This window comes from Sphaerodactylus townsendi, linkage group LG05, assembly GCF_021028975.2.
Source record: "Sphaerodactylus townsendi isolate TG3544 linkage group LG05, MPM_Stown_v2.3, whole genome shotgun sequence".
NCBI classification, from domain to species: domain Eukaryota; kingdom Metazoa; phylum Chordata; class Lepidosauria; order Squamata; family Sphaerodactylidae; genus Sphaerodactylus; species Sphaerodactylus townsendi.
In genome coordinates, this window is record NC_059429.1 from 136,625,402 (window position 1) to 136,649,439 (window position 24,038).

Here is a 24,038-nt window from a genome sequence, read left to right on the forward strand (position 1 = left end):
CCGAGTGGTGTTTGGCGCAGGAGGCAGCTAATCGGTCTTACCGTTGATGCGTGGCATGAAGGTCTCCACCAGAAGAAGATGGATCCACTTTGAGAGACTGTTAACCTGCAAGATGGAGCAGGGGTTGCGGTGATCCGAGCATGCAGAAGATGCGCACCATGTCTGATAGGGGGACTTCATATGGCACAGTACAATAAATTTCTGGGCGTTATGATTAAAGAGGACTTGACCTGGGGCGTACAGACTGCCGCGGTGGTTAAGAAGGCCCAGCAAAGACTGTACTATCTGAGACTGTGAAGGAAACAACAACGGAATGGAAAACTCTTGGTGTCCTTTTACCGCTGTGCTATAGAGAGTGACTTAACCCTACTGCATCTGTGTTTGGTTCTCCAGTTGCACAGTGGCGGATAGGAAGGCGCTCCAAAGGGTGATCACTACTGCCCAGAGGATTATCGGCTGCCCTCTCCCCTCCTTGGAAGAACTCTATAATTCCTGAAGCCTAAAGAAAGCCCAAAATAGTCTGAGAGACCCGTCTCATCCAGCACACTCTCTTTTTGAACTGTGACCATCCGGCAGATGATACAGGCCTATCAAAACTAGGACAAAGAGGCTTAGAGACAGCTTCTACTCTAGAGCTGCGGCAATGCTGAACTCCGCTGCTTCGTGTTGATGTGTTTGGGGCTGTGTAGGGATGGGTGGAGGAAGGGGAAAGTGAGGGTGGGGTATGAGCCTGGAATTGCGTGCATCAAGGAATGCTGCTGGAAATTTCGTTGTGCATGCACAATGACAATAAATGCTTATGCTTATGCTTATGCTACAGTTGTTGTAGAACGCTGCGGTCTGGTCATTGACATGAGTGGGTCACAGGGATCATATCACTCCACCTTTGTCCCATTGACAAGTTTACTTCTGGGCCCAAGTCAAGGTGTTAGTCGTCTCTTTTAAAACCGTGTATGGTTTGGGACCAACATACCTGAAGGATCTCCTTCTCCTGTATGAACCTGCGAGACCATTGTGGTAATCTCTGCAGACCCTGCTTCAAGTCCCCCCTTCAACTGAGGCAACCTGAGAAACGACCTTCCGACACCTGGTACCGACATTCTGCAACTCCCTTCCAAGAGAGATTCATCTGAATTCCTCTATGATTGTCTTCCACCAGTGGGTGAAGAATTTATTGTATTGTTTGGGATACCCCTAATAATTGTGACTGGCCCCTCCTTCTTCATTGTTTTATCTGGGTTGTGTGCAGTGGTGGGATTCAAATAATTTAACAACCGGTTCTGGAGGTGGGATTCAAATAATTTAACAACCGGTTGTCCATGTGTGATTAATGTCTGGAGCCACTTTCTGGGTTGCTGAATCTCCCCTTTCCTCTTTCCTATCTCACTGTGCTTGCAACGTAGATAATAGTGGCATCTCTGGGCTGCTCTGTGAAGGGAGGGGAGCCAGATGACTCTTTACCTTTTCCCAGACTTTGGGAAGGGACTTTCAATTTCCAGCTCTTCTTTTCCTGGTTTTACTTTGCGTAAATGGGGGGAGGGGAGGGAGTGATCAACAGAAGTAATAAAACTATGGGCAATAGGTGGGTGGGTTAGAATGGGCTTTGCAAAAACCAGGGGTTCAGTGTTATTTCCAAGGAAGACGACTGCATGATAAATCCCGGTGTCTGTCATTGAATGAATCCTAGACCTGACATCTATATATATAAAAATCTATCAGTGCATTTTTCTGCTGACAGGTAACCTCCCAAACTACTGGACCGATTGCTTTGACATTTTCACACAACGCCACATTCGCGTGCGGCCAAGTTTCCATACTGTTTCCACACCTCCTGTTGTGTACATGTCGCAACTGTGACAGTTATTGTGTACATGCCACCCCTGTGACAGTTGGAACCACAGTTCTGTTCCGCAACAGCGCCATCTGCTGGCCGTCAAAGCAACACCCTCTGATACAAGGGAACCAACCATGCCTTCCTTGAAAACCACTGCCTTATGGAGTGAAAGGGATGGGGTCCGCCATCTGGACATGACCTAGCGGAGGAAGGGGAATGTGAGGGAGGGTCTGGGGGTTTGCTGGACCAAACGCTCTGAAATTTGAACACAGCTCATGCCTCCCAGCGTGTTTTATGCTAGATAATTCGCCTGCAAGGGAAGGGAGTGAAAGGGACAGGACCAGCCACCTGCAAATGGCCCACCCACCCTAGCAGAGGAAGGGGAATGTTAGGGAGGGACCGGCCGGGTTGCCATGCAAGCCAACAGGAGAGAGGAAGGGGAGAGAGGGGCCCCTTGCCCCTCCCCTCCCTTGCAAGCATTGTGCAATGACACATGATCGAGCTGTTCGCTTCCCCTTTTCTTTCTTTTCCACTTCACCAGACTCAGCCACAGCAATGCGTGGCCGGGCCCGCTAGTTTATATATATGTGTAATATCTGTCTGTCTGTCTGTCTGTCTGTCTGTCTGTCTGTCTGTCTGTCTGTCTATTCTTTTCTTTTTTTGCTGTCTTGTCACAGCTGACTTTTTCCTTGTCATTTTCAAGGCAAAAGATGTTCAGAAGTGTTTGGCCATTGCCTTCCTCCAAATACCGAGCCTGGTTTTTTTGCTGGTCTCTAGGACTGCCAGCTCTGTGTGGGGAAACAACTGAAAATTTGGGAGGTGGGTGGGATTTGTGGATATAATGCCATAGAGTCCGCCCTCCAAAGAAGCCATTTCCCCAGGGGAAGTGATCTAGATCATATGGAGGTCAATTGAAATAGCAAGAGATATCCAGGCGCCCCCTGGAGGGTGGCAACTCTAGGAGTCTCCCATCCAAGTAGGAACTGTGGGGAAACCTGCTTAGCTTCACCAAGATCTGATGAGACTGGGTTAGTCTGAGCCATCCAGGCCATGGTGTATATACATGGTGTATATATTGCAGAGGTGTCCAACTCTGGCACTTCAAATGTTCATGGACTACAATTCCCAGCAGGGGCTGATGGGAATTGTAGTCCATGAACATCTGAAGCACCAGAGTTGGACACCCCTGCTGTATTGTAAGTGCTGCTATAATTCATTAAACGTTTTAATGCTGAAATGTTACCGTTTTGATGTTCGCTACTTGGGAGATCTTATTTGGGTGGAAAGTTGGCGTAGAAATGTTTTCAATAACTAAATACATAAATATGATGAGAAAGTGTAAGGGGCCCCCTCTGTATGTGAAGTTTCTCTGAAGTTTCTCCAGAGAAACTGATCTTTGTAGTCTGGAGATCAGTTGAAATTCCAAGGGATTCTCAGGTTGCACTGGAAAGTTGGCAACCCTATACTTTCTACCAGGAGCACATTTTAGAGCATCCTCTTCACTGTTTGTGCTAGGGAGATGCTGAAGTTAAGCGAACAGATGGACACATTGTGTGCCAAAGACCCTAGAACAGGGGTGGGCAACTATGGCCCTCCAGATGTTCGCAGACTACAATTCCCATCAGCCCCTGCCAGAATAGCCAATTGGCCATGCTGGCAAGGGCTGATGGGAATTGTAGTCCACGAACATCTGGAGGGCCATTGTTGCCCACCCCTGCCCTAGAATCTCCAACTTGGACAGGACCTTGGAGAGCGACATAGTGGGGAATCCTGTTCTCCTGAGATGTCCCATTCTTGACCTGAAACCCTAGAGAAGCTCTGCCCCTTATAGCAGATGTTCTTGAACTAGGTAGATCAATGATCCGATTCGGAACAGAGCCTCACGCGAGCGGTGAGCACTTTTTCATAAGCCGACCCTTGAAGATTGTTCCAAAACTTCAGCTAACGCAGAGAGTCCTATGAATGTTCTGCCCAAGTAAACTATCCACGTATGACTGAACGGAATGTGCTGAAACATCATCTCCCTGCCTGGAGGTGCCCCGACCCTGTGAGCTTCTGAAAAAGAATCACTGCCTTTTGCAGTTTTATTGAAGAAGAACAGTTTGGATTTATATCCCCCCTTTCTCTCCTGTAGGAGACTCAAAGGGGCTGACAATCTCCTTGCCCTTCCCCGCTCACAACAAACACCCTGTGAGGTGGGTGGGGCTGAGAGAGCTCCGAGAAGCTGTGACTAGCCCAAGGTCACCCAGCTGGCATGTTTTGGAGTGTACAGGCTAATCTGAATTCCCCAGAGAAGCCTCCACAGTTCAGGCGGCAGAGCTGGGAATCAAACCCGGTTCCTCCAGATTAGATACACGAGCTCTTAACCTCCTACGCCACTGCTGCTCTCTTTAAGAGTCTTAAACTTTAGAATGCTAGTCTTATTTTTCAATATATGCTGTTTTTGTATTATAACACACCAACCAAACTCTTATGCACAGAAAAATGACTTACAGAGATGTGTCCGATGTCTGAGGCAATCACAAACAGGTCGACTCTGTGGGGAAAGGTGACAAGGTAAGAGCCAAGCCATCGGAGTGTCCTTTGACACACACAAGTTCTGTCTCAAAACTAACCAGAGGCAGCTTCTAAATATGGGCTTAATCCAGAGGTGCCCAGTGCATTGCCTGGGGCAGCATGGTGCCTGCCAACATCTTTCTGGGTTGCTGTGTGGTTTCGGGGCTGTATGGCCGTGTTCTAGCAGCATTCTTTCCTGACGTTTCGCCTGCATCTATGGCTGGCATCTTCAGAGGATCTGATAGTAGGAATGGAAAGCAAGTGGAGTATATATACTGTGAGGTCAAAAGGTGAGGCCCTCTGAATAGAGTAGACTGGTATGTGAGTCACAAAGAAGTCTGTGGCATGTGAGTCACAATGAAGATAGCAAGGTCAATAGGGGAATGCATCTGAATAGAAGTAACCTGGCCTTTGTTCCCTTTGATTGCCATTGCCATTATTGCCATTATTAACATGGGACAACTATAGATAATGGCAATCAAAGGGAACAAAGACCAGGTTACTTCTATTCAGATGCAATCACCTATTGACCTTGCTATCTTCATTGTGGCTCACATGCTACAGACTTCATTGTTACTCACAAGCCAAGCTACTTCTATTCAGATGGCCTCATCTATTGACCTCACAGTATACATACTCCACTTGCTTTCCTTTCCTACATCAGATCCTCTGAAGCTCTCAACCTGATGCTGGCTATCAGGAGAAGAATGCTGCTAAAATTCTGACCAGACTGTCCGGAAACTCCACACAACACTAATGATTCTAACCGTGGGGAAAGCCCAACTCGACAATCTTTCTGGGTGCTTGCTAAGTGGTTTTAGAAAGGGGCAGGGCCAAGTAGGACTTTTACACAGCAGGGCTTCTGTTTGGCCATAGGGCATTTGGTCGGCTGTGTAGATTTTTGAAAACATTGTTGTACGGATTTATTAAAATCATTTATACCCTACTTTTCTCCCCTATAGGGAACCCAAGTGGTTTACATCATTCTCTCCCCTGCCATTTTATACCCATAACAACCTTATGAAGCTGTGAAAAAGATGAAGCATCAGTTCAACACAGAACTTTAAAGGGGGGTCATGTAATGGTGGCCAAGAATTGTTTTGATGTGGGGGAGTGCGGACATACATCGTTGTAAAGGGGAAGGACTAAAAATGTTTTAGAAATGTTTTAAGGGATATGTGCAAAAAGGCCCAGTCTTTCTTTCCCTTGTCGGCCTGCTGTCCAACCTAGAGATTGGCAACCCCTTGCTCCAATGTCTGGGACTGTTCTGCTTTGTTTCCCCCCAAAGACCTCCCCAGAAGTGACTACTCATGCAGCGATAAGAACAGATACTTCATCAGAGTCGCACGGAAGATCAGTTTGCAGCCGTGGACGGACATCTCAGCACTCAGCTTGAGGTTCTGAAACCAAACAGCACGAGAAACATCTCAGGGGTGAAGAAAACGAGGAGGGCACGAATGCTTTTCTTCCCTGCCATTCTTGTATGTGTGCCAACCGTCAGGACATCGACTAGAATTCCAGGGGACCAAACTATTCCCCATGAGGAAATGGCTGCTTTGGAGAATTTGGAGAATTGACTCTGTGGCATTATACCCTACATCCGTGGTGGCGAACCTTTGGCACTCCAGATGTTATGGACTACAATTCCCATCAGCCCCTGCCAGCATGGTCAATTGGCCATGCTGGCAGGTGCTGATGGGAATTGTAGTCCATAACATCTGGAGTGCCAAAGGTTCGCCACCACTGCCCTACATGATACCCAACCTCCAGGAGATCGACTGGATTTCCGGGTGATCGCCAGACTATGGAGATCTATTCCTCTAGAGAAAATGGCTGCTTTGGAGAGTGGTTTCTATGGCATTATGGGCCTTTCCCCACTCTCTTCCATCCCCCTATGCCGCGCGCTGCTCTCAGCACACAGCATCCCAGGCGCGCGCCCGGGCATCCCCACAACCCCGCGGTCTGCGCGGGGTCATCAAAAGGCGCCCTTAAGAAGAGCGCCTGGGATGCCGGGCGCTGAGGGGTCGCGACAGCGGCAGCATCGGGGCAGCTGCGCTGTCGCTGCCCCTGTCGTGGGGAGTGCCAGGGGACCCTGCGCCACTCTCCTCAAGTAGCGCGGGGCTTAAGGTAAGTGGGGAAAGGCCCTATATCCTACTGCAGAGGCGTATCTAGGGAAAATGTAGTCTGGTGCAAAATTTGAGTTTTCCACCTCCCACTGCCCCCATGTGGGCAGCTGCTCTCCCCCACCATGACCACACAACTTTTTTTGCACCAGGTCATCTCAAAGTCACCATCACAGTAAGTCAGTGTATGTACCCAGCGGGAAGGAGGAGGGAGTGTGGGGGGCAATTTTCCACCCCCACCCCCTGTGATGTGACTAAATAGCTGCAACCCAGGAACATTTGACTCGATATATCCTCCTGGGCAGTACACCCCTGTCCTACTGCGGTTCCCCCTTGTCCCTAAATCTCAGCCTCCCACCCTCCACCCAGAGGTGGGATCCAGCAGGTTCTCACCAGTTCCCGAGAGTGGGTGACTAATTATTTGTGTGTGCCGAGAGGGGGTTGCTAAGTGGGTCTGCTTTTCCGTTAGAAATTCCATTAGGTCCAAACATCATAAAGTCCTGTTGTTTCCTATGTGGCCGGTTAGCGAAGGTAGAAAACGGGATAATTCTCCCTGCTGGGCTGTTTTGAAAACATGTTTTAGAAATATGGTGAAGTTCCTTGTTTAAGGAAAGTCTCCTTCTTGTGATTTCTAGAAACAAAATTAAGTATTTGAAAGTATTAAGTATTTGACAGGCAGTCAATTAGAGGAGAAGTAGTTGTTTCTGTTGGCAGCAGACGATAGGACTTGCTAGAATGAGTCTAAATTATGGACAGAAAGATACCGGCTGGAAATTAGGAACTTTTTTTTTACAATAAGAGTTTTTTACAGTAACAGAGAAATTATGAATGCCCTGCCCCCGGAATGCCCGGCCACGCCCCCGTTGTGCCCCGCTCAGCCTCATTGGCGCTACACCACTGTTTGAATCCCACCACCATGGGAACCTGTTACTAAATTTTTTGGATCCCACCACTGCCTCCACCCCCAAATATCCAGCAATTTCTCAACATGGAGTAGTCTACCCTACGTCTTCCACTTGGGACCAGTCAGTGACGGAGCTGGCCTCTGATGCCCGGACTTACCGCCTTGAGGATGAAGAGGTCTATGATGGCCCCGAGGGGGTCTTTAGCAGCTACTGCAATCTCAACGGCCAGCTGGAGGTGGGCACTGCTGGGGTGCAGGACAATCACTGGTGGTTCGACCACCTTCAGCAAAATCTTCAGAGGAGACTTCTCGGGGCACGTGGGACACTGTTAGGGACACAGAAGTGATGCTTGGAAAGCGCTGGGCCAGCAGGCGGAGTTTCACACTGGCTGGTGGGCGTCAGCATACTGTGACGTGGGACAGATGCCAGGGTCCAGGACCTCTTGTGGAGCCCACTGCTACCGACCCCTGGTCACATATCTCTCCTGCCACCTGTCGGTACCCTGGCACTCAACTGCCCAACATCATAGCCTTTGGAAGGACCAGCCGCTGAAGGTGCCCCCCCTTTCTGGATCTTAACATCCGAGTCCTCTTGTTTAGGGGAGGATTTAAAATTGAGGTTTGTTGGACGACTCTTATTATTTTTACTGCTGTTTTTAAAGGTTTTTAGTAATTATATTTATACCTGTATCGGGATTTTATGTTGTACACCACCCAGAGCCCCTCGGGGATGGGGTGGTATAAAAGTATAAATAAATAGATAGATAGATAGATAGATAGATAGATAGATAGATAGATAGATAGATAGATAGATAGATAGATAGATAGATAGATAGATAGATGATAGATAGATAGATAGATAGATAGATAGATAGATAGATAGATAGATAGATAGAGAAAGGGCATATGGGTGGAACATTGTGGTAGCCCTTCTAGTGCCAGTGGGAAGAAGTTCTCCCAGCTGAACACACTGGCTGGCTCTACTGGGAAAAAGGATTCATTTGACGCAAATAAATTCAGCATAGATGGTGGAGGGCTGGCCAGAGGGAGAAGAATGTATGAGCAGGTGGGGGCTTGCAGGTATGGGGTTAAGTGAGGGCATACGGGGGGGGCTGGGGGTAAGCAGATGGGGTCTCGTGGTGAATGTCTACCCTCGCCACGCACCCAAACTTGAAACTGGCCCTGGATGATGGAACCTCGTTACCCAACCCAACGAACCAAAGCCATCGAGGGCTTCTTCTTACCTTGTGATGAGAAAGAAGAACGGCCACCGCATTTATGAGCTGGATGGAGCCAGAGAACTGTCAACAGGAAGCCGGGTTGTGGGGGGAGAAAATGGCAGATCCGGTTGTTAAATCTGATCTGTTCAAATTGTTTATACCCCCCTTTCCTAAAATTCAAAGCAGTTAACTTCTCCACAAAACAATCCAAGGACACAGTGATGGGATCCAAAAATTTTAGTCACAGGTTCCCATGGTGATGGGATTCAAACTGTGGCATAGCACCAATGGGGCTGGGCGGGGCACAATGGGGGCGTGGCCGGGAATTTCTGGGGAGTAGGAGGCATTCCCTGAAGTAGGGAGACTGTATGGCAAAGGATGCAGCCGCTGCGCCAGTCCTTGGGCGGGAAACGAATGCACGCAGGCGCAGGCTGCCACGCACGCCGGTGCACCTCCTGCTAGACTGCTTCAAGTCCCGCGCGCTACTGCTGAGAGGAGGGGCGCAACTAAGGCAAAAATCATGTGGCAAAATCACCAATTAGTAACCCCCTCTCGGCACACACAAATAATGAGTAACCTACTCTCGGGAACCTGTGAGAACCTGCTGGATCCCACCTCTGCAAGGACATCTCAAACTACCCTGGCAGGTCTTTCAGCAGCAGTTGGACAAATACGTGTCTGGGGTTGGCGTAGGCTGATCCTGCACTAAGCAGCGGGTTGGACTCAATGGTCTGTATGCAGAGAGAAAGGAAGAGAGAGAGAAAAGAGAGAAGAGAGAAAGAGTGTGAGGAAGAAAGAAGGAAGGAGGGAAAGAAGGAGAGAAGAAAGCAGGAAAAGAAGGAAAGAGGACAAGAGACAGGAAAAGAGAGGGTGATAGAGACAAAAAAGAGAAGGAAAGAGTGAAAGAAGGCAAGAGGGATGGAGGCAAAGAGAGGGGGAAGAGGGAGAGGGAAAGAGAGGGGGAAGAGGGAGAGAGAAAGGCCCTCTTGAACTCTGCTGCCCTAGTGCAGCCTTTGCTGCCCCTCCTCACTGAGGAAGGTCTGTGACAGCCTGTAATGGTGGGGCTGAGTCCATTGGAGAGCCTGAGCATCCCCCCCACCCAGACTCCACTGTCCCTACAAGATCTCCACAAGGGCTGCGGAGGCCGCTCGGGGGTGCCGGAGTGATTGGGGCACACCAGAGTCTGGGAAGGGGAATCCTCAACCTGAGGATTTTCCTGCCCTGACTCAGCCACCCCAGTGTGGCCTCTGGAGCCCTTCCTCAGTGGCCTGGAGGAGTTGGGGGGCATCGAGGAGAAGGGGGGAATTGCAGGGGGTGCAGGAGGAGGCAGCGGCAGGTGGCACACTGCTCCTTCAGCTCCTTGCTCCTGGTAGAGGGAGGAGGTGAGTGGCTGAACGTCTCCCCCCACGTGACCCCCCGGAGTGGTGCCCGGGGCTTCAGCCCCGTCCGTCTCCCCTGTACGGCTCCTTCCAATTCTATGATCCAGCGATTTCTATAAACAGATGCAAATTTAAAAAATAGCACCAAATCACAAAACTGCATCATGATGAATCTGAAGATAAACCACAGCATCATTTCGTTCAAATTTTAAAGTTGAATGAAGGAAAAGTAATCAAAAGCAAAATGGGATATTTCCAGGTCACGGTGGAGAAGACCCTGCCCATCATGAAACCCGGGCTTGCAGCACAGAGGCAAATAATGGCAAACCACATTTGTCCATCTCTTGCCTTGAGAACTCTTCAGGGCTACTGCGACTTGGTGGCACTTACTACCTACTACCTACTACCACTCCCATTCAAGTTCTAACCAGGGTTGACTCTTCTCCACATCTGCAATCTGATGAGAGTGAGTAGCCTGGACCATTCAGATTAGGGCAGATGAGCAGAGGTGGTTTGCCATTATCTGCCTGTGTGTAGCAACCCTGGCTTCCTTGGTGGTTTCCCATCCAAAGACCTAACCAGGGTTGACCCTACTTAACTTCTGAGGTCTGATGAGATCAGGCAAACCTGGATTTCCTTGCTGGTCTTCCATCCAAATATGTAACCAGGGGTGACACCACTTAGCTTCTGAGATCTGATGAGCTCAAACTAACCTGGACTTTTTGATAATCTCCCATCCAAGTATTAGAGCCAACCCTGCTTAACTTCTGAGGTCTGATGAGATCAGGCTAACCTGGATTTCCTTGCTGGTCTTCCATCCAAATATGTAACCAGGGGTGACACCACTTAGCTTCTGAGATCTGATGAGCTCAAGCTAACCTGGACTTCTTGATAATCTCCCATCCAAGTATCAGAGCCAACCCTGCTTAACTTCTGAGGTCTGATGAGATCAGGCTAATCTGGATTTGGATGGGAGCCAACCCTGCTTAACTTCTGAGGTCTGATGAGATCAGGCTAACCTGGATTTCCTTGCTGTCTTCCATCCAAATATGTAACCAGGGGTGACTCCACTTAGGTTCTGAGATCTGATGAGCTCAAGCTAACCTGGACTTCTTGGTAGTCTCCCATTCAAGTATCAGAGCCAATACAGCTTAGCGTCTGAGATCTGATGAGATCAGGCTAACCTGGATTTCCTTGGTGGTCTCCCATCCAAATACGTAACCAGGGTTGACCCTACTTAGCTTCTGAGATCTGATCAGATCAGGCTAACCTGGATTTCCTTGCTGGTCTTCCATCCACATACCTAACCAGGGGTGACTCTACTTAGCTTCTGAGATCTGATGAGCTCAAGCTAACCTGGACTTCTTGGCAGTCTCCCATCCAAGTATTAGAGCCAACCTTGCTTAACTTCTGAGATCTGATGAGCTCAGGCTAACCTGGATTTCCTTGCTGGTCTCCCATCCAAATATGTAACCAGGGTTGACCCTACTTAGCTTCTGAGATTTGATCAGATCAAGCTAACCTGGACTTCTTTGGTGGTCTCCCATCCAAATACGTAACCAGGGTTGACCCTACTTAGCTTCTGAGATCTGATGAGATCAGGCTAACCTGGATTTCCTTGCTGGTCTCCCATCCAAATACGTAACCAGGATTGACCCTACTTAACTTCTGAGATCTGATGAGCTCAAGCTAACCTGGATTTCCTTGCTGGTCTCCCATCCAAATATGTAACCAGAGTTGACCCTACTTAGCTTCGGAGATCTGATGAGATCAGGCTAACCTGGATTTCCTTGCTGGTCTCCCATCCAAATACGTAACCAGGGTTGACCCTACTTAACTTCTGAGATCTGATGAGATCAGGCTAACCTGGATTTCCTTGCTGGTCTTCCATCCAAATACCTAACCAGGGGTGACTCTACTTAGCTTCTGAGATCTGATGAGCTCAAGCTAACCTGGACTTCTTGATAATCTCCCATCCAAGTACCAGAGCCAACCCTGCTTAGCTTTTGAGATCTGATATCAGGCTAACCTGGATTTCCTTGCTGGTCTCCCATCCAAATATGGAACCAGGGTTGACTCTACTTAGCTTCTGAGATCTGATGAGCTCAAGCTAACCTGGACTTCTTTGGTGGTCTCCCATCCAAAACATAACCATGGTCGACCCTGCTTAACTTCTGAGATCTGATGAGATCGATCTTGCTTGCGCCATCCAGGTCAGTGCTGTTATAGACAAGACCACCCCAAAACTCACCACTTGTGGCCTGGTAATGAACTCCAGAGGCGCAACGCGGACCATCGCAGGGAGGATGGCATTAAGAGCATCCTGGGTGAACAGCAGGCAGAGATTGCTGCCTTTCAGCAAAGGGAAAACGATTGGGTGATCACTAGCGGGAACAACCAGGAATCTTCCAGCCGTTCGTATCCAAATCTGTAAAGAGAGACGGTGAAACATTGGACAGAATACAATCCTTGTTGGAAACATTCTTTACAGTGCTGCAACAGCATTTTACCATCTTCCCGAGAAACCAGTCAGAATCTTCTTCTTAACCTGTGGAACACAGGTGTCAAGCTCGTGGCCCTCAAGATGTTATGGACTACAGTTCCCATCATCCCCTGCCAGCCAATGGGGCTGGGCGGGGCACAACGGGGGTGTGGCCGGGCATTCCGTGGGCGGGGCATTAATAATTTCTCTGTTACTGTAAGAAACCGTAACAGAAAAAAAGGATACTTTCCTTAAACAAGGAACTTTACCATATTTCTAAAACATGTTTTTAAAACAGCCCAACAGGGAGAATTATCCCGTTTTCTACCTTCGCTAACCAGCAACATAGGAAACAACAGGACTTTCTGATTTTTGGACCTAATGGAATTTCTAACAGAAAAGCGGACCCAATTAGTAATCCCCTCTCGGTACACACAAATAATTAGTAACCCGCTCTCGGGAACTGGTGAGAACCTGCCGGATCCCACCTCTGACTCTGCGGATCAACAATGCAGAGTCAGTTTGTGGCTTCAAGGTTCGAGACCTAATAGTAACCCAACTTGAGTCTGTTGTACAAGGTGGGGAATAAATCTAAACAACAACAACAACAACAATAACAACAATAACCACATTGCTTACGTTTAATTTCACTGCAAAGGTGTCAGGAGTTATCTGCGGCATGGTGGCCAGCTGATACTGGAGCGTTGTCGCTGAGTGGACTGAGACCAACACTGAAGGCACAAAATTAGGCATATTATTACACATATTTCCAGCTCTGGGATTCTCCCGTGCTTTAGGAAACAGGCAAGGACAGCCCTACTTTCCATTTTGCATTTGGAAATCAGCTCTGTGGTGTGTTTATACATTAATATTTTTTAGGGCTGAATTAATTTTTAACTTGCGATGTCAAGATGTTTCCTCGGGTGATCTTGTGTACCACTTTGGAAAGCACCAGCTGAAAAAGTGTTAGAAACCTTGCACAAAAACACACCCTGGAGAACACGTCCTGATAAACTGCACGCACTAATTCAAGCAGGGCTGCCGTGTTAGTCTATCGTCATAGAAGCTCGCTGGGTGACATTATGCCCATCGCACTCTCTCAGCCAAGCCTACCTTGCAGGGCTGTGGTGAAGATAAAATGAAGGACTGCTGGCCAATGCTTTGGGTCAGTCACCCACTCTCTGCCTAACCTACCTCACAGGGTTGTTGTAAAGAGAGAGGATCAACAGAAGCTGCGCTGGATTCCCACTGGGAAGAAAGGTGCGAAATAAATGAAGTAAATGAGGTTGGGGTGGGGGTTTTAGAACTTGGGTTTTAACAGACTGAGTCTGATCCAGAAATTAAAACTGGTTCAACACAGGGCAGTCAAGCTCCTCACTGGAGCTACAGTGAGGGTGTAGGAGGTTAAGAGCGCGTGTATCTAATCTGGAGGAACCGGGTTTGATTCCCAGCTCTGCCGCCTGAGCTGTGGAGGCTGATCTGGGGAATTCAGATTAGCCTGTGCACTCCCACACATGCCAGCTGGGTGCCCTTGGGCTAGTCACAGCTTCTCAGAGCTCTCTCAGCCCCACCTACTTCACAGGGTGTTTGTTGTGAGGGGAAAAGGGCAAGGAGATTGTAAGCCCCTTTGAATCTGAGCTTGGCAACACCTTGAGCATTTTTGAAAGCTTTCATAGACCCTGCAGGCAGCAGCCCATGAAAACATATGCTAGAATAAAAATGTATTACTTTTTATGGCATAGTCTATGTTTGTGGACTTCCCAGAGGCAGGTGGTTGGTCACAATAAGATTTACTTTTACTTTTCCCTGATCACCCCTGCCCCTAATTCAAGCTTCTCTGCCACACATTTTTTTTAAAAATCCATTTTTTTTCCTGAGGAGGAGCTGTCAAAGAAAGAATCAAGGGTAAAGACGAGAGGAGCTGGTTTGGCAGTCAGTCCAAGAAACTTACCATTTGCTGTATACAGAAAATCAAATAATGCCACGTTGCCAACTTGTTGCACAGCTTGGCAAAGCTGAAATGCAAAGCAGACATGTAAAAATGCTCAGAACATGACCCTTGACCAGTGGTGGGATCCAAAAATTTTAATAACAGGTTCCGACAGTGGTGGGATTCAAACAGTGGCGCAGCCGCACACACGCACCTCCAGTCCCTATTGGGCAGGGAGGTTGCTTTAGTAACCCCTTCTCGGCACTCAGAAAAAATTAGTAACCAGTGAGAACTGGTTGGATCCCACCTCTGCCCTTGACCATCATGTCTATTGGGCTGTTTATTAAGAAAAGCCCAAGAAAATGTCACAGTCGGTCCTCCCATACGCACCTATCCCCATAACTTATTCTCCTTTGAGCAATCAAATCAAGCACATCATACATAAATACACCTTCAGATTTGAGAGGTTCTGGAGGTGAACCACTTTATTCTTTAGAAACATCTTCCAGAATCTCCATATCTTTTTGTACTGGCAATAGCGTTTCCTCGCAAGGAGCAGTGCTTCAATATTCAGAAGAGACTATTTCAGTTGGAAACCTATTTCATTCATCGTTTAAATGCAGTGGAACCCTTTGGTTTGAATCAAAACTTAGATCTGTCTTCATCTAATTGGTATTGCTGCCAGTTTATTGGCCCAACTGTTAGTCTTCCAGTTCTGTGTACTATCAAAGGCTTTCACCCTTGGCCATCATGTCTACTGGGTTGTTTACTAAGAAAAGCACCCAAGAAAATGTCACAGTCCAGTTCTTTGTTTATTAGTTTGAATCAAAAGTTAGATTGGTCTGCTTTCATCTAATTAGCAGTGTCACTGGGTAATTGGCTCACCTTTCAGTCTTTCAGTTCTTTGGGCAGTACAATGAGAAGATGCAATATGGCCATGGTGGCGAATCTTTGGCACTCCAGATTTTATGGACTACAATTCCCATCAGCCCCTGCCAGCATGGCCAATTGGGCTGATGGGAATTGTAGGGGCTGGGGCTGATGGGAATTGTAGCCCATAACATTTGGAGTGCCAAAGGTTCACCACCACTGCAATATGGTGATGCTATTTCAATTTTATACTGTGTATTTCAATGTCTTTGTAGAAATTGGATGGATAATTTATGTTGAATAATTGCCACAGTATTTAACAGGCACTTTTACCAAGTAAATGTGTAACTATAGAATTGCAGGGAATCTTTAAATTAGCACTAGTTTGCTTTTTAGTTTTAGAATTCTGACTCACTTCAAGACTAAGAAAATTTATGTGTGTCACTGGGTAATTGGCTCACCTTTCAGTCTTTCAGTTCTTTGGGCAGTACAATGAGAAGATGCAATATGGCCATGGTGGCGAATCTTTGGCACTCCAGATTTTATGGACTACAATTCCCATCAGCCCCTGCCAGTATGGCCAATTGGGCTGATGGGAATTGTAGGGGCTGGGGCTGATGGGAATTGTAGCCCATAACATTTGGAGTGCCAAAGGTTCGCCACCACTGCAATATGGTGATGCTATTTCAATTTTATACTGTGTATTTCAATGTCTTTGTAGAAATTGGATGGATAATTTATGTTGAATAATTGCCACAGTATTTAACAGGCACTTTTACCAAGTAAATGTGTAACTATAGAATTGCAGGGAATCTTTAAATTAGCACTAGTTTGCTATTTAGTTTTAGAATTCTGACTCACTTCAAGACTAAGAAAATTTTTTTTTCAAAGCAAGATAATATCTGGAAACTTGCAGCTTGAGGGATACTTAAAGTGCTGTTTTTCTTGTTAAAGCGAGTTGCGTTGATCTTTGTAATATTGGATCCTTGTAAATATTTTCATTACTGGACTTACAGCTTTTGCTTGTTCTATGGTTTGTTAATAGCATGGGATAATTGTATTTTTAATTCCCACCAAGGGCGTGAGGCGTAACTGCACCCAGGTTTTGTTCAAGACGTTGGACTGTTTTGAGTTCTGTTTCTTTAATTTCAGACGCGAGTAGATAGATTTTCCTTTTGCGTCGACAGTTCCTAGTATAATAGAAACTATTCAAAACTTGCATCGAAGGGTGGAGGTCTGCTTATTTATTGTTCTTAATATCTGGTTACAATGTTAAGTAAACACTCATTTTGTTACAGAGTTTGTTTAAATTGCGAATGCTGTTTTCACTTTTGATTGCGGTATTCCGAGGGTGACTACCCCTGAGTGGGGAGGTCCCCTTTAGTCACTATGACTAGTATTTGTTGATGGAGGCATACCTAGGCAAACTGGAGCCCTGGGCAAAACCTGAGTTTGACGCCTCCCCCCCCCCATGGGCGGCCACCCTCTCCCACCGTGACCAAACAATGATTTTTTCCACCAGGTCGTTTCAAAGTCACCATCACATTATAGAACATGCCCCAACTCACAAATCTGAACACAACAATGGGCCACACAGCAGAAATAATTTTTGGACAACATTTTCAAAATGCTTTCAAAATGTTTTATTACTGCTATGAAAACATTTTATAGCGTTGTATCCAGTCCCCCCAATTGGGGGAAACAGCATCACTTGCAATGTTATTTAAACTGGGGACCCCAGATTCTCCTTTTAAGGTGGATTTAAAAGGAGAGTCTGGGCTCCCTAGTTTAAACAAGTGATGCTGGAATCCACCCCCAAACAGCATCATTTTCAATAATAATCATAATAACCTTTATTAGGCATTGAGAGAATAAAAGAAAGAAAGAAAACAAGCATTGGCAGGAAGGGAGTGGGTTTAAAAAGAGAATCTGGGGAAATTTAGGGGGTGCCTGTTGTCAGGGGTGCAATTATTAAGATAGCAGCACCAAAATTTCACAGAATCTTTGTGAGTCTCTACTGATGATACCACCCAGGTATGGCGAAGTTTGGTTCAGAGGGTCCAAAGTTATGGACCCTCAAAGGTGTAGCCCCCATCTATTAGCTCCCATTGGAAACAATGTGGGATGGGGGCACTCCCTTTGGGAGTCCATAACTTTGGACTCCCTAAACCAAACCTCACCAAACCTGGGTCATACCATCAGGAGAGTCTCCCAAAAATCCCTGAAATTTTGGTGTTGCTAGCCTAAACTATGCGCCCCCTGCAGGCCAAAGACAGAAAAAACACTGAAAATATAACCCCCCCCCACAAACGAACCTGCATTTTTGTCACCCACCACAAGGTGGTGCCCTGGGCAGCTGGCCATTTTGCCCAATGGGAGGAAGGCCTCTGATGGACTTCTCCTTCATGGATCTGTCTGACACTTAAAAAAAAATCCGCCTGCTCTCCTACTTATTACTACAGCCATAAGCAGTGAGTAAAGAAGTTTATTTTCTTGTTTATTTTGGTGTTTGGAATATGCTGCCACAGGAGGTGGTGATGGCCACTAACCTGGATAGCTTTAAAAAGGGCTTGGACAGATTTATGGAGGAGAAGTCAATCTCTGGCTACCAATCTTGATCCTCCTTGATCTCAGATTGCAAATGCCTGAGCAGACCAGGTGCTCAGGAGCAGCAGCAGCAGAAGGCCATTGCTTTCACATCCTGCAGGTGAAGCTCCCAAAGGCACCTGGTGGGCCACTGCGAGTAGCAGTGCTGGACTAGATGGACTCTGGTCTGATCCAGCGGGCTAGTTCTTATGTTCTTAAGGCCATTGGTTTCACCTCCTGCAGGTGAGCTCCCAAAGGCACCTGGTGGGCCACTGCGAGTAGCAGAGTTCTGGACTAGATGGACTCTGGTCTGATCCAGCAGGCTAGTTCTTATGTTCTTATGTTCTTATGTGAGCTCCCAAAGGCACCTGGTGGGCCACTGCGAGTAGCAGAGAGCTGGACTAGATGGACTCTGGTCTGATCCAGCAGGCTAGTTCTTATGATGTTCTTATTCGGGTGATTGATAGACAGGGGTGCCTGGCAGGACAACTGGCAGGAGAAGAGGAGAGATGGGAACTTACTGCAGGGAGGCACAAGCTGTCTTCACTGCATGAGGATACCACTTTTGGCATGATCTGGAAGTGATGGGGTTGCACCATTCTAGCATTTATCCCCAAACGCTAGTGTTTGGCCAATTTCTAGAGCGTTGCTCCTGGTGTGAGGTTGCCATTCCTCTGATAGGGGCAGGAGATTTCCTGCTCTGAGTCCTTCCCCCCACGACTGTCAGCCAGTGGGGAGCCTTACTAGTTGCAAAGGGAGACTCCTGTCAATTTCCCTGCCAGAAGTGACATCATCACATTGCTGATGACTGCGCAGGTGCTTTGGTGTTTGAGCAAAACTTTATGGTACCGTAGAGTTTTTGCTCAAATACTTTCCTTTTCCTTTATTTACATTTCTGCCCCGCCCTACTCAAGCTGAAGGCCGCATTTCCTGAATATACTGGCAATCAATTTCATTAGTGCCTGCAATTCCCATTCTTCAGGGAGAAGGAGACAAAGGCTATTTCCGCACGGCCACGGTAGGGGTCGGGTCGGCGTACATGACGCCGACCCGACCCCTCTGGGACGGTTCACATGAACGGTCCCAGAACCTCCTGGGACGACGGCGCAGCGCTGACCTACCTGCCCTGCGGCCTTCCGGCACGTCGCCGAGGCCAGGGGACACGCCCCCTGCCCTGCGCGACCGCTCCGGGGTCGCAGGGCAGAGGGGGCGTGTCCCCAGAACTCGGCGACGCGCCTCAGGGCCGCAGGGCAGGTAGGTCTACCGCACATGGGCAGAGGGAAGACACCTTGGAGCCACTGCTGTTCGCACGGCAGCGGCTCCAAGCTGCCGTTTTCCATAAACCTCGCTAGGGAAGCGAGGTTGGAAAACGCCGGCTTTGCGCTGCTCAGGCAGCATGGCTGCAAAGCAGCTGCGCCCCCTGTGCGAACGGCTTCCTGGGGACGGCGTTTTTGCCGTCCCCAGGGCGCCATATACGGCCCGTGCGGAAAGGGCCAAAGTTATGGGCAGCTTTTTCTGCCTTCTCTGCCCCCTCCTTCCCTTTTTATCATCTGTGGCCTTTTACATCTTGGGCCTTTCCATTCCCTCCTCAGAGGGACTTTTGGATTGCCGGACGCGATGTTTTGTGCGCTTGTTTTCAATGGTTTTAATGTGAAATTTAGAGCCCGAATTTTATTATATTGTATGTATTTATTGAACGTGCTCTTCTTGTTATTTTAGATTATATCAGTTGCTGTACACCACCCAGAGCCCTCCGGGGTGGGCGGTATAGAAGTCGAAGAAGTAAGTAAGTGAGTAAGTAAGTAAGTAAGTAAGTAAGTAAGTAAGTAAGTAAGTAAGTACGTAAGTACGTAAGTACGTAAGTACGTAATTGAAAACATTTGAGTCATAACCTAGCTTGGACTCACCGCACCGGGGAGTGTAGCCTTAAGTATGTCCATCACCAGCGGCTTAACTTGTGTCTTCAATAAGCTAAAAAAAAAGCAAGGAAAAAGAAATGAAGTGAAAGATGAAAACTCCCAACTGTCGTCTGGCTAATGGAAGAAAGGTGGCAATGCAAATAAATTTGGGAATCCTATCAGGATGGTGTTATAGCGTGACCAGCCCCCTGGTCAATCTCATTTTGTTGAAAGGACTCCATTCTCTGAATGTATCCTTTATTTTGCAGATTTTAAAGGCCAATGGCTCAGGCAAACTTCTACTCGCGTGCAGACATTTTATCCCTTGCTGGGAATAGCTTACTGGAGAAGAGGATGACCACGGAATGTCCGTCCATCCATCCATCCATCCATCCATCCATCCATCCATCCATCCATCCATCCATCCATCCATCCATCCATCCATCCATCCATCCATCCATCCATCCATCCATCCATCCATCCATCCATCCATCCATCCATCCATCCATCCATCCATCCATCTATCTATCTATCTATCTATCTATCTATCTATCTATCTATCTATCTATCTATCTATCTATCTATCTATCTATCTATCTATCTATCTATCTATCTATCTATCTATCTATCTATCTATCTATCTATCTTTCAATTCATTTTAATTTTGTTAACTTTTTAGACTGCTTTTCCCCTCTTGGGCTCGGGGTGGTTTCCAGCATTAAATTCTGCCAGGGGCCTTTTGCATGCAAAACAGATGCGCTGCCACTGAGCCACTGCGGTCACCCTCCATGTCCGTCCAGTTGCAAACCCTGTTAATCCATATTGCACGATTGACATTGTAGCAATGTTCTGATTTGAGAGGTTTGGGGATGGAGAGCCCTAGACAGGATCTTTGGGCAGTGAGGCTCAAAATAGGCAAATGGCTGGAAAGGTTTGCGATTCGTTTTGTCCATTTTGGGTACTCATGGAAAGGATCACCACGACTGGGGTAATTCATTGGTAGCACTTACTATGATGGGCAGATGATTTGAGCGAGGGTGAACCGGGTGTTGCATGCCTCGTACTTGAGGTGGGCAATGCCCACCGAATAGTTCCGGAACCTGGCGCTGGCCACGAAGTGCACATCAGTGATGGCGTCGATCCTTTCAAAGAGGCGACCGAAGTGGCTAAACAAAATTTTTAAAAAGAGCATAAGAACATAAGAACGAGCCTGCTGGATCAGACCAGAGTCCATCTAGTCCAGCACTCTGCTACTCGCAGTGGCCCACCAGGTGCCTTTGGGAGCTCACATAAGAACATAAGAACGAGCCTGCTGGATCAGACCAGAGTCCATCTAGTCCAGCACTCTGCTACTCGCAGTGGCCCACCAGGTGCCTTTGGGAGCTCACATAAGAACATAAGAACATAAGAACGAGCCTGCTGGATCAGACCAGAGTCCATCTAGTCCAGCACTCTGCTACTCGCAGTGGCCCACCAGGTGCCTTTGGGAGCTCACATAAGAACATAAGAACGAGCCTGCTGGATCAGACCAGAGTCCATCTAGTCCAGCACTCTGCTACTCGCAGTGGCCCACCAGGTGCCTTTGGGAGCTCACGTGCAGGATGTGAAAGCAATGGCCTTCTGCTGCTGCTGCTGCTCCCGAGCACCTGGTCTGCTAAGGCATTTGCAATCTGAGATCAAAGAGGATCAAGATTGGTAGCCAGAGATCGACTTCTCCTCCATAAATCTTTCCAAGCCCTTTTTAAAGCTATTAAGGTTAGTGGCCGTAGGGAGCATTAAACAGAGATCTCTGCCTCTCCGGCTTAGCCCCAACCAATCGTCCCTCTGAGCGTTCCATAGGGCTGTGCGGAACTGAGCCACTGCGGGGGACCTCCCCCTGCCAGGTAGCCCCTTATGAGAACAGCACCAGTATGACGGTTAAGAACCCACCCATGCTACAGGGGACATTGACCCCAACACTTGGGAACATCGTAAAATATTGTGCTTCCTGAAAGTGGCTTTTTAAATTCTATTCATTTTATTTATTTTTGTCTTTATACCCTGCCCTCCCCCTAAGGGCTCAGGGCTGAGAACAACAACGAAATCACTGTAAAAACAGCAACCAAAGAGCATCATCACAATAAAAGCAGTAAAAGCAATTCAGATGGTGAATGTATCCACCCCCTTCCCCATAGCGCCCACTGGTGGCCAGGCATGGTAGTAGTCAGGTCAGGCTGGCCGGCCAGATGGAAACGCAGCCATGAGAGTGAAATATTCTTTGTGCCTCCTAGTCTAACTATTCAGATTAGAATGCTCTCTCTACTTATCCTATCCCAAATGGAAGACCTAGATCTGTCCAGTACCACCAAAGAGACCAACAAGATTTTCAGGGTACGAGCTGTTGAGACTCAAAGCTCCCTTCATCGGATACTGATTTGGAGCAAGCCTTTCTTGGCATAGACAGCAGTACAACAATAATAAAAACGTATTAAAAAGCATATACAATACAGGATATACATGTTAGGACGAAGGAAATCTACTAGCATTTAGTAATTTCCAGCAGAAAGTCTGCCACTATCATACAGAGAGAAGGATCAGGATTGTCTAACAAGTAGTGTGATCTAATTAAATCGGGGAGATGGGGTAAATGTAGAGTGAGATTCACATACTTGGATCTGATTTCCTTGAATCTGAGACAGTGTAGTAATTGGTGGGGCTGATTCAAGCACAGGCATCATTACATGGGCACAATCTTTTAGCCTTTTCTTGCTTATTAAATCTGCCATGTAACAAGGCAGAAGGCATAACATTAAACCTGGCGAGCATTATGGCTCTCCTTTGTACAGGGTTTATTAAGCAATACAGGCAGTGTGCCAAGTGGCCCCGTTCAAATGGGAGAGAAAAGTACAGGGGGGAGCACATTTTCTTGGCTGCGGTGATTAGGGTAGAGAACTCTCTATCCAATAGTTGACCTTTTAATTTCCTATAAGCTTCTGAATAGGACAAAGGGCAAAGTGAATCCACTGACAGTCCAATAGAGGCCATTTTTCTTCAATTATGGAAAACCAGGGGTTTCATCGGATACTGATGTCAAGAAGAAGAAGAAGAAGAGTTTGGATTTCTACCCCACCTTTCTCTCCTGTAATGAGACTCAAGGTGGCTTACATGCTCCTTTCCCTTCCTCTCCCCACAACAGACACCTTGTGAGGTAGGTGGGGCTGAGAGAGTTCTGAAGAACTGTGACGAGCCCAAGGTCACCCAGCAGGAATGTAAGAGTGCGAAAACACATCTGGTTCACCAGATAAGCCTCTGCCACTTCCATGGAGGTGTAGGGACTCAAACCTGGTTCTCCAGATTAGAATCCAACTGCTCTTAACCACTATATCACTCTGGTTCTCTTTAGCAGATACTGGGAGCTTTGATTCTTGAAAACATGATGGAAATCTTGTTGGTTTCTAAGATGCCACCAAATTTGACTCTACTACTGTAGTCCAACACGTATCAGCTCTGAAACTATCCTGAACTGAGTTCCTTTAAACAGAGGATTCATCTTTCCGTACAGAGTCATGACCCTCTAACGTCTTAGCCACGGTCCTGCCATATTTCTTCCTACAGAACCCTTACAGAGCAGCCTTGAGAACTGTTTGCTTTTCATCCGGCCTGTATTAGTCTGTCTCTTATCTTGCTTGTTAACGGTTCTGCAGCTGAGGAGTGGGGGGTGGCTATGGGTGTCTTCCCAAGTTCTCACTGTGTGAGTGTATGCATGCGACAGTGTGCTTTCCCACCAAAGGGAGAGTAGGAGGAGGGATGTGGGCAAGACATGTGGTGGGGAATATAATACTTTGCCTTAGTTCTGACAATATAAATCAACAGCTTTTCTATGCTTGTAATCAATAAATAAGAATTCTTCTCTCACAGCATCGATTCGTTTATTGGGTTCGTTTATTGGATTCGTTTATTGGGTTCGTTTATTGCAGTGATTCCCAAAGTGGGCGCCACTGCCCCCTGGTGGGTGCTGCAGCGATCCAGGGGGGCGGTGATGGCCACAGGTAGAAACATTAATACATATATCTTTCTGTGTAATTGCTATTAAAATTTTTAAAAAATAATTTCCAGGGGGCGCTAAGTAATATTTTTTTCTGGAAAGGGGGCGGTAGGCCAAATAAGTTTGGGAACCACTGGTTTATTGGGTTCGTTTATTGGGTTCGTTTATTGGGTTCTGCTTATTGGATCTTCAGTTTTACTGGATCTGGCTATTGGATTCGCTTATTGGGTTC

The 24,038-nt window shown here is 47.3% G+C and overlaps 1 protein-coding gene across 1 annotated transcript in view; it reads right to left on the minus strand.

Moving 5' to 3' along the window:
- Window positions 1-24,038, minus strand: part of LOC125433559 (BPI fold-containing family B member 4-like) — a 31,875-nt gene that overhangs the window by 5,436 nt on the left and 2,401 nt on the right. The window contains exons 3-12 of the mRNA XM_048498180.1: window positions 20,793-20,948; window positions 19,792-19,855; window positions 14,450-14,513; window positions 13,138-13,229; window positions 12,268-12,444; window positions 8,662-8,718; window positions 7,576-7,743; window positions 5,723-5,790; window positions 4,328-4,370; window positions 42-105 (exon numbers count right to left, since the gene is read on the minus strand). Of these exons, the coding sequence (XP_048354137.1) occupies window positions 42-105; window positions 4,328-4,370; window positions 5,723-5,790; window positions 7,576-7,743; window positions 8,662-8,718; window positions 12,268-12,444; window positions 13,138-13,229; window positions 14,450-14,513; window positions 19,792-19,855; window positions 20,793-20,948 (953 nt within the window). The remainder of the gene's footprint in view (window positions 1-41; window positions 106-4,327; window positions 4,371-5,722; window positions 5,791-7,575; window positions 7,744-8,661; window positions 8,719-12,267; window positions 12,445-13,137; window positions 13,230-14,449; window positions 14,514-19,791; window positions 19,856-20,792; window positions 20,949-24,038) is intronic.